Here is an 11,080-nt window from a genome sequence, read left to right as displayed (position 1 = left end):
GCGAAGCCTCTGATAGTACCACTTTCTTATGTGCATAACTTTGATCCATCAGCGATCCCCATTCTCCACTCCATTTGGCTTGATCCTTTATCCGAGTCCTCGATCAACCTTGCAAATCCTTCGAACATCAGCCACACTAATGTAAGTTCAAATGAACTTAGTGAGTTCCTTCACTATGTCACGCATAATTTAACCCTATCGCACGAGGGTAACGAATGTCAAATAAAATAATAGACGACATATTACTCTTTCAATTGGTTTTCTCATTTTCGATTAGGTTAAGGACATGTTTAGGTTCGTCTACTAATATAAGTTGTCTTTCTATATTACAATCAAACCACATAATACCACTGAATATTTGTTAAACATTAGACAATCAGTGAGCAACATTTGCTTCCATTTTGCTTTGCATACAAAACTCATGTGAGAAAAATATACAAAGTATTAATGTAATTCATGAATAATTTTATTAACCAATCGATTCGAAAAATTACAATTGTACTTAGATGAAAATACTACACTAAGGGCACCAAATCCAACATCCCTCACATTCCCCATGGAACCTTCGAGTTTGGCAACACTACCTTCCAAAGCAGATAGCATATCCCTTGATCTGCTAGCTTTCCTACCCCTCCCACTGGTCTCCCTAGGCTCAACCTACTCTTCTACTCCTTTCGTCATCTCAACCAGTGCCTTACCGAACACCGACTCTTGATACCAATTATCACGAGGCTAGAACTTTAGTTTGGGAAATCACGCGACCTTAGGCGATTCATTTGCTTCAAATCCGCCTAAGTCAGTCTTCCTCTCGAAAGTGAGAATTCACAAAGGAAATTCTCTAAGGCATCAAAATAAAGTGGAAACAAACTCTCAAGAGAAGAAGAAAAAAGCGAACAAAAAAGTCACAATAATGCAAATGCACACCGAATGTTTGAGAAAATGCTCTTAAAGTGTTTCTATTACCCATGATCCAACGTTTAGTTTAAAATACATCAACATTTGAAAATTTAAGCCTATCTATAAGATGAGAGTACTAAGAGATTTAAATAGTATAGGATTACAAATATTCACCATTGTAACTTTAGTTTTACTAGAGTGCTTCACTGGACTACTAAAGCTTCAAGTAAATAGGCTTCTTAAGGTGTTCCACGAATTAGGCTAGTTCATGTGGGTCAAATCATTTAATTAATTGACCTCCATGAGATGTTTTGGGTGCATTTGTCACATGCTTTTATTTGCGGCTTGTGACACCTACACGAGAGATTAGCCATTTACTTTCCCTTAGGACATGGACATCAAATCGGGTAGTAAGTTTTGGTAATATTTATTGATTAAAACATATAGCATATGTGAGTTTTGCTTTAGTCAGGTTGTGAAGTAGCATTTTTGTCATGCTTGTGGGTTCTTACATCATTTTGATTATGTTCTGTTCTGTTTTCGGGTAGGAAGTTTTGGTAATATTTATTGATTAAAACATATAGCATATGTGAGTTTTGCTTTATTCAGGTTGTGAAGTAGCATTTTTGTCATACTTGTGGGTTCTTACATCATTTTGATTATGTTCTGTTCTGTTTTATATTAGTCGAGAGAAGTGCACGAAAATAGTGGTTGAGGTTGCTGTCAGGTAATCCTTCATTCAATCTCTTGTTTCATCTTGAAAACATATCATTCTTTTGCTACTTTTCAATTACTTATTTCCAAATTTTACATATTGAAATTAACCACAGTTGTCAACCACAAGAGGAAAATAAATAAATAAATACTAAATAAAGTTTTGCAGCTCAACTAGAGGTGCCCTCACCTGAACTTTCTATAGCTTAACTGCCTGCCGAGTATTAATAAACTACTTGAAAGCTAGCTTAGCATTGGAAGTAGACGAGTATAGCAATGAAGATGCAGAAAAGCTGGTGCTGCTGCTCTGGGGATATGAGTTTTGGATCATTGATGATGGAGAGTTGCTGTTCCCTTGGTGATTATGATCCGAGTCCGAAGAGCCATCTGGAACCATGCTCAGTTTCATACACTCTTCCCTCTCCTGCTTTATTTCCTTCAGCATTGCAGCTACGTCTTTCATGGTAGGTCTGTCATCAGGGGAAGGGTTTACACATAGCAATGCCACCCCTATGGTCTGCAACATTTCCTCAATCTCGGATTCCGGCCTAGCTTGTAAGCTCGGATCTAGCACTCCAACCCCACCTCTTTTCTGCCTGACCCAATCTACAATGTGGAGTCCATCTGGTATGGTTGGATCAATCGGTTGTTTTCCTGTTAGGACTTCTAACACAACAACTCCGTAGCTATACACATCACTTTTCTCTGTTATTTTCATCATATAACCATACTCTGCAATGACATTAAACCATATGAGAGTTGCCATTTTCATTTAATCATCACATATTCAGCAGTATACAAGAATGCGATGGCAATATTGCATTTTTATGTCTTTTGACAGTTATTGCATATTATTGAGAAAATGGAAATGCAGTTTTATATGCAAGCTGATAATTCTGATATGCAAGGATTTTGAACAACCTGGAGCAATGTAACCATAGGATCCAGCAACTGTGCTAGAAGACCTAGCGAAATCTCCAGTGTCGACAAGCTTGGCCAGTCCAAAATCAGCAATGTAGGATTCAAACTGGGGACCAATGAGGATGTTGTTGGCCTTGATATCTCTGTGAACAATGGGAGGAACGCAGTCATGGTGTAGGTAGGCCAAACCTTGAGCTGCTCCCAAGATGATTCGATATCTAAGATCCCATTCCAAACAGCTGCCATTGCGCTCATGAAGAAGACTTCCCAAGCTTCCATTTTCCATGTAATCATACATAAGCAATCTTGTGCTTCTGTTCCAACAGCAACCTAAGAACCTGACTATGTTTTTGTGGCGGATAGAACCGAGAGTTTTTACCTCAGCAGAAAAGGAATCACGAACTCCGCCTATACCAATTTTATCACTATGACAATCATATCCAGCTGCCATTGTAGTTGGCCAAAGCTTCTTTACAGCAATGGTTTCCCCATTTTCTAGTTCTGCACGATAAACAATCCCCGAACAACCCTTTCCGATAACATTACCTTCTACCAAACATTTCAAAACTTGATCAACTGAGAAATTCAACTTCTGGAATGGAGTGAACTGCCAAGGCCATGAATCCCCTCCCATCTCAGAATCATTATCATCTCCTATCATCTTTCTAGCTCTAAAGACTGCAAAAGCCCCAAATATTGCTAATGCAATGGCCAAGGTAGTAAGAAGTGCAATAGCTATTTTAAGTTTTTGTGATCGTCTGAAACCACTATCACTTTGCATACCAGTTGCTGAAGCACTGCTAAGGAAACATGAATCGTGTCCCTTAGAACACAGCCCTTGGTTTCCAGCCATTTCTGTTGCAGATAACTGTCGGAACAACTTACTGTCCGGGAGGTAGCCGGTGAAATTGTTGTAGGAGATGTTCAGAGAAACAAGGTTGTCAAGCCCAGAAATTGCTACCAAGTCACCTTCAAGCTTGTTGTGTGAAAGGTCCAATATTGATAACTTGTTCAGTGCAGAAACTTGAGGTGGGATTACCCCAGATAGTGCATTCCAACTTAGATTTAGAGCAATATCTAGAGCTTGGATGTCGAACAGTTCCTCTGGTATCGTGCCAGATAGTGCATTGCTGCTAAGGTCAAGCAATTGAAGATTTAAACAATGACCAAGAGAGGAAGGGATTGCTCCAGAAAGAGAGTTTCTGCTAAGTATAAGTCTATTGAGTGAAGTTAGTTGGCCAAAACTCTCTGGAATTTGTCCCTTAAACTGATTAACAGAAACATCCAATACCTGAAGTCTCGTAAGAGAAGATAGAGAGCTAGGAAAAGAACCTTCAATGGTGTTGTTGCTAAGGTTCAACATTTGCAACTGAGTGCAGTTACCTATCTCATCTGGCACTGAGCCACCAAGATGGTTTTCAGACAGGTCAAGGAAGCTAAGGTTGTCTAGGAGCCCAATCTCTTTCGGGATCATTCCGCTGATTCTGTTATTAACAAGCCGGACTCTAATAAGGGAACTGCAATTGCCAATCTCCGGAGGGATTGTGCCCGAAATGTCATTAGAAATTAAGAGAAGCTTTGTTAGATTTTGAAGCTGAAATAAACCGGAGGGTAAGCAACCAGTGAGTGCATTATGTGACAAGTCTAGAGCCTCGAGGCTCCTCCAACTAGCTAATGCTGCTGGAATGCTTCCTTCAAGTTTGTTTTGCCACGCAAAGAAGACCGTGAGCTTTGTTAATGTCCCAAGCTCTGCCGGAAGAGAGCCTGATATCTGATTAGTATCAAGCTGTAACTGTACTAGGCTTGTGGCATTAGATAGAATTGGTGGTATAGTGCCAGTGATATTGTTGTTACTAAGCATGAGCTCTTGAAGATTAGAGAGGTTGCCAAATGAGTGGGGTATGCTACCAGAAAAATAATTTAAGGACAGATCAATGGTCATCAAGCTTTTGCAGTTCCCTATTTCCTCAGGAATACTCCCTTCAAAGTTGTTCTGCCACAGCAACAACTTCTCCAGCTTCTGGAGCTTACCCAACTCCGGTGGAAGTGACCCGAAGAGATCGTTCTCATACAAATATAAGTCCACAAGCTCTGAACAGTTGCCTATGTGTGGTGGAACCTCACCTGAAAGCATGGTGGTATATACTGATAGAGTTTGGAGTTTGGTTAGCTTACCTAGTGAAACAGGAATTGAACCAGAAATTTTAGTATCAGCAAGGCCCAACACCTTCAGGTTCTGGCAGTCTCCAATCTCTTCTGGGATTCTTCCTGCAATGTCCTTGTTCCCACCTGCACGTATAACTTCAAGATTTGACAGTTTACCAAGTTCAACTGGAAGGTTCCCACTTAAATAGTTGTCAAATATGAGGAGATTCTTAAGGCTGCTGCATTCACCAATGGCTGCTGGGATCTCCCCAGTGAGCTGGTTGGAGTTTAAAATCAAGTCCTGTAGGTTGTGGAGCTTTCCAATACTTGAAGGAATGCTACCAACGAGACTGTTTGCGCTGACATCGATGACAGTTAGTTGCAAGCAGTCTCCAATATCAGGTGGGATATTTCCAGTGAGATTAGCACCAGAAATGACCAGCTTCTGAAGGGAAGGAAGGGATGAAAGATTGGAAGGAAAGGGAAGAGCTAGCTGGACAAACTGGATATTGATTTCAATGACGAAGTTTTCAGAAGAACAAGTGATATAAGACCAGGTACAGGGGTTGGGGTCTGAAGGATGCCAGTTGGAGAGTGGTGGAGGAGGTGAAGGGGAGCTATGAAGCCAAGATAGTAATGCAATAGCTTCACTGTTGGCTGCAAAAACAGCATTAGGTAAAAGTGTAAAGAAGAGTGATAGAATTAGAAGGCGATAATAGTGAAGATGAGTGGTCAAAGATTGCCTTGGCATTGCCTGCTGCTTGTAGTTTTTGGACTGCCTCGGCATTGGCATTGCCAATATTGCCTCAAATCCCAAACCCCTCCTCTCTTAGTTTTGCATTGGGTCTCTCTCTCGTTTCTTTTTTCTTTCTTTCTTTTTTTTTTTTTTTGCTTATCTAAAACGTAGTCTACTTGAGCTTCTAGTGCTATTAGTCTAATACTATTTCTACAACTATATTTCCTTTGCAGGCAAGCAAGAAAAGGGTAGATAAAGAAACCATTTGGAACTCACACACCACACCACACCACCATCACTACCTTCACCTCGGGGTTCTGTTTTTTCCTTGTAATCTTTTTGAATATGTTTTGTTAGAGTACTTATGAACAGATACACCATGTGTTTTTGCATTGTTTTCCTCAAAATGATTACTAGACTGGGCTGGTTTATTTTTGGAATTTGAGCCAAACCTTTGAGGCTAGTCAAGCAAGCATCTTGGGTTTTTTTTTTTTTTTTTTAACACTTCTCTTTTCTCAAAGAAGAAACAAATTTGATTTCAAATTTTCATGAACTACTGTTTCAAGGAAAATCCCCAATTGGTAAAATAAAATCACCCATCAATTACTCTGTTTTACCCTCTCCACCCATGATTCTTAACCTGGGATTTCTCATTCTTCAAAACAGGTGACTATGGCCAAAATTATAGTATAACATAAAAAGCAATTTATGGTACACGATTAACAAGATAAGTCTCATCTTTTGGTCTATAAAAAAAGAGAGGAAGAAGTTGTATTTAATTATAAATCAAAGCAAGAAGTCCATACAGATGCATCATCTTCTCCTTGTCCTTACCTGATCAATCTAGTATTCAACCTTAATTGTGAAATGTGAATCCCTTAATGGAGATTTCAGTTTTTTTTTCTTCTTATAATAAATTGTGTTCACTTCCTTGCTTGCTTGTTTGTTAGCCTAAACCAATGCTTGTGCCAGGGATATGTCTCCAGGCTTTAATGACTTGAACCCATCAAGTCAGTTTAAATTAAGAAATTTGTTAATGATAAGAGAAATTTTTTTATCATGTTAGTAAGCAATGTCCATTAAAACATAAATGAGCACATGAAATGAACATCCTTCAAAATGAAGCCTCTTTTTTCCAGACCTTACCAAGACACTCAGTATTTCAGCATCCATGTGGCAGATAAAAAGGAAAGGTGTAATAACAATAAGCCAAGAAATACTCAAAACCTGTAAGTAATGTCCCTAACTTTGAGGTGAAAACCCCATGTGAATGAACACAATTTCAACCATTAGCCTGACTCAAAACCTGCCCTTGCCCCTACTGCAAATCTTTTTAACCCTTAAATTATACTACTATTATAATAATCAAAAGGAAAATAAAAATGTGAGCCTACCTAATGGCGTATAAAGCTTAAAGGATTCAAAAATGCTGAGACAGAGCCCAAAGCTCAAGGTGGGTGACCTTGGAAACCTCCCCTCCAGGGAATCTATACACGTTTTGTTCTGTTTTGTCAAAGCCCTAATTATTAAACTACAAAACCAACTAATTCCTCTTTTAATACCTTGTTTATAGGGCAATAAACGGGCCACTTAAAAATAGGTTTATTGCACATATCTCCCCAGACTATGATTCAATTTTATATTCATCTCAAACTTTAAAATTCTTTATTGAGTCTCAAAATATTAATACCATATCAATTAAATTATTTTGTTAGCTTGGATGTTATAACTCAATTTAGGTATGATGTGTTTTAAGATTTAAGGCTAGTTTCAGATTTAGAGTTTAAGTTTTGAACATGATTAAATTTTGATCATGTCATATCTCAATTTATTTAAGGTTCAAATTGACAATGGCCTAATTGATATGATATCATACTTTGAAACTCAATCATATTGCTTTGAAGTTTGAGATTAATTTAAAATGTCAAATTTAATCATTAACATTTATATTTTTATCAATTTAACCCTTATTCTTTTATTAATTTAAATTTAACCACTAACCTTTCAAAAGAGTTTTATAATCTATCCATCCATCCATACATGTACATACATTCTAAAACTACAAATATTGAATGACATATTTATTGTTAAATTTTTAAAATTAATTTTTCAATCCTTTTAATTAAAATAAAGTATCAATAAATTTATTAGCATTAAATTAAATTTATTATTAAAGTGAAATTTCTAATAGATTAAAATATTAATAAAATATATTACCATCACCATTAATATTAACATTAAAGCCCTTATTACAATGAAATTACTTAACTGATTATTTTTATTAAATTAAACATAACTAATTTTTCTGTTAATTATTATATATATTTATTTACATTGAATTGAAAGTATTTTTTATTAAGGTAAGATATTAATAAAAATAAAAGCATATTTTCTCAAGAAAATTTTAAAATTAATTATTATTTTTATTGAAACAAAACATTAATTATTTTTATTACTATTAAATTAAAGTCCCTATTAAAGTAAAATTCATTAAATGATTACTTTTATTAATTAAATATTAACTAAATTTGTAACAACCCATTTTTTAATGGTGTTGGAAACATGGTTTTGGAGTCACAAATCCAACGAGTAAGTTCGTAAATATTATTATTTAATTTTACAAGTCAAATATGGTTTTAAAATGGTTTTTGATATAATAATTTATGTTATATAAACGATTAATTAAGTTCAAGTGATAAGACCCTAAAGTCAAGTAGTTTTAGAAAATGAGTATCAAGACCTCGTTTCTATAAATCAAGCCGTAAATATTTTTATAAATATTTACAAAGTGTTATTAAGGTTGAACTAAATCTTCGTTAAAAAATTTTAACGTTTAGATAGTTAATTAATTAAAAGAACTAAATCATAAAGGGTGTAAAATTTGATTACTAATAGATTTGAGTGATTGAATGGCTTAATGAATAAATGTAAATGAACTTAAATGGTAATTAAAATATTTAAGGAGTTAGTGGACAAATATAGACATGGGTTTGGTGTTTTATTTAATTATTAACCAAGTTAAAATAGTAATTTGATAAATTAAATTAAATTAAATAAAACAAAAGTTTTTATCATCTCTTCAAAGCCTTCACCACCGAATTGTAAGAGGGGGAAGAAGCCATTTTTAATCTTGGAGGTTTCAGCAAGTTCAAATGCTAGCATGGTATGTCATTTTAGCCCCGTTTTTAATAATTTTTATGTTTTTGAGATTGTTGCAACTAGGTCCAACTAGCCCATAACTTCATTTTTGAAACTATTAAAGATTTTGAATGCTGCCATTAAATATTTTTGAGTTTAGATGTTAAATGATGAATTTTAGGTATTATTTATTATCTATAAGTATTTTGTTAAGTGAGTTTGGGTGAATTTAACAATTAGGGATTAAATTGTTGAAATAGTAAAAATATAAGGACTTGATGTGAAATTTTTGCAAATATGGGCTGTAATGGAAGCTATGAACATTCGGTTGACATAGGTTTTCAATAAAAATGTTTAATTTGCATGTTTTAGGCTCAGAGACTAAATTGAATAAAAGTAAAATGTTGGGGGTAATTTTGTAAAAGACTAAATTGCAGAAAATGAATTTTTTTACTATATAAATTAATTAATTGAATGAAATTATTAATTTGGATCAAGAACGAGTGAAAAATTGAGGAGAAGGGAAAATGACCAAATAGCTCTTGTACTTTAACATTTCTGCAATTTAGCTAGGTAAGCTCGTATGAACTATAATCACTTAAATGTTTATTAATTTAAATATTCGATGTGTTGTTCTAATGTAAATGAATCAATATATATATATATATGATTATGTCCATATTATAACGAATTGATGATTATCGAGCCTCGTTTGAACATTAGGAATATATAGGATATAAATGATATGTCATTAGGGTTGCCATGTTTCGGGTGTTGGTCTTGAATGTCCTACCAATGGCTGAGGTCTTGTATTTGTTGCGGATACTCCATAGCTTGTGTGAACAGCATTGTTTAGCTTACATTTCAACCCACAACTAGTGTGAGTATGCCCGTTTCACAGCTCGTGTGAGCAACGATGTAAAGAAAAAGGAAAGGAATGGTTTCAACCATATGTTTAGCACACTTTGTGTGAGCTTCCTATGTATTCGATATTATTCTAAATGGTTCAACTGGCATGTAAAGTAAAGGAATGGTGAGAATTCAAATGACTTATGTCATGAAAACTATGAAAAAGAATGAAATGGAAATGTTCAACGAAAGTATGTCTATGTTCATGAAATTGATGATTTCAAGTGATGTGGTTCATGTGTAATGTATTATCTTATGTTAATTAGAATGAATTATGAATTGATACACTAACATGTGTTGTTGATGATCTTAGGCTTGTGCCAAGCTTTTGGTTGGATTGTATGATGTTTTATTTTAAAGCTATGCATTGAAATGGTAAGTGTCCAAATGGAAATATTCTTATGTTCATGAAAGGGTGGTATGAATCAAAATATGTATTTTCTAATGAAATGTGTTATCATGCGGTTGATTTTTATGCTTATGTCTTGAATTATGCAAATGAAACTAGTAAGAAAAGGTAATGAAATGGTAAGCTCATAATTGAAATGTAAGATGATGAAAAAGGGATTGATGAGTTGAATGATGTACTTATATGTGAAGCTATGGATGAATTTGCTTATGTCATGAATAAATATACTAATTCATGAAATTGATGTTGTTATTTAAGTTTATGCTAAGTAAATGGAATGGAAAGTAAGTAATGAAAGTACTTCATGGTTTTATGAAAAGGTTAATGATGGTGTAATATGTCTTATAAAATCCCATGGTGTTAGGAATGAAAATTATATATGATGGTGATAAACTTACTCATTTGTGAGCTGATGGTTATGTAGTTGATAAATCTTGAGGCATTGGTATAGGTTTATGTTTAAATTATTAAGTTCATTGTTGAAAATGGAATGTTATGTTTAAAGTTTATACGAGCTTACTAAGCATTCATTGCTTACGTAGTTATTTTCCTTTACTTCACAGATTATCAGAAGCTCGATCGAGTTGGAAGCTCGTCGAAGATCTATCACACTATCCGGCGATTATATTGGTAATTTTGATGTGTTGGTCAAGGTTATAATGGCATGTATAGGTGGACTTATGTTTAATGATTTAGTTGTTATGTTTGGCATGTATATATGATATTATGGTTGGTGTGTTTTTGGCACATTAATGCCTTGATGGATGTTTTTTTTATGTTTAAGTTGATGCATGTTGGAATGACCAATTTGGTATGTGATGGTATACTTATAGTGTGGCTAAATTAGGTTATCTTTTGAGATGGTTATGAGCTATACGAATTGGAATGAATATGGTCAATTATGCATATGATTAGGTATATTTGATGGTTTTTGTTTGAGGTGCCTATATGACATATTGGTTGATGGTTAAATGGTTTATTGAATTGGTCTTATTATGCATGATTTGGGTATGTTTTAAGGTCTTGATCGTATGTGCAATTTGCTTGTAGGTTCATATTTGAATGGGTAAAAGAAATGGCTTGATTTTAGCCATTTTCTTGTCTACACGGCCTAAGACACGGGCGTGTGTCTTAGTCGTGTATGACACATGGCCATGCAACATGGTTGTGTGTCCCCTGTAGGTTTTAAAGGTTGCTTTTCAAAAGTTACA

At 34.9% G+C, this 11,080-nt stretch overlaps 1 protein-coding gene and 1 long non-coding RNA gene across 2 annotated transcripts; one reads left to right on the top strand and one right to left on the bottom strand.

Moving 5' to 3' along the window:
• Nucleotides 1-1,644: 1,644 nt before the first annotated feature.
• LOC108456341 (LRR receptor-like serine/threonine-protein kinase RGI2) lies at nt 1,645-7,451 on the bottom strand. Its single transcript, XM_017754969.2, has 4 exons — nt 7,415-7,451; nt 6,808-6,975; nt 2,533-4,821; nt 1,645-2,343 (listed from the first exon to the last, which is right to left on the bottom strand). The coding sequence occupies exons 1-4, from the start codon at nt 7,449-7,451 to the stop codon at nt 1,844-1,846; spliced, it is 2,994 nt and encodes a 997-aa protein (XP_017610458.2). The 3' UTR covers nt 1,645-1,843.
• A 1,043-nt stretch (nt 7,452-8,494) lies between these two features.
• Nucleotides 8,495-10,712, top strand: LOC128295269 (uncharacterized). The gene is made up of 3 exons (XR_008285616.1): nt 8,495-8,576; nt 9,774-9,835; nt 10,433-10,712. It is a non-coding gene; the product is annotated as an uncharacterized LOC128295269 (long non-coding RNA).
• The last annotated feature ends 368 nt before the right edge of the window (nt 10,713-11,080 follow it).

Source organism: Gossypium arboreum, chromosome 7 (genome assembly GCF_025698485.1).
Source record: "Gossypium arboreum isolate Shixiya-1 chromosome 7, ASM2569848v2, whole genome shotgun sequence".
NCBI lineage: Eukaryota > Viridiplantae > Streptophyta > Magnoliopsida > Malvales > Malvaceae > Gossypium > Gossypium arboreum.
The sequence above is the reverse complement of the archived record's forward strand: the minus strand, read 5'-3'. Positions and strand labels throughout refer to the sequence as shown.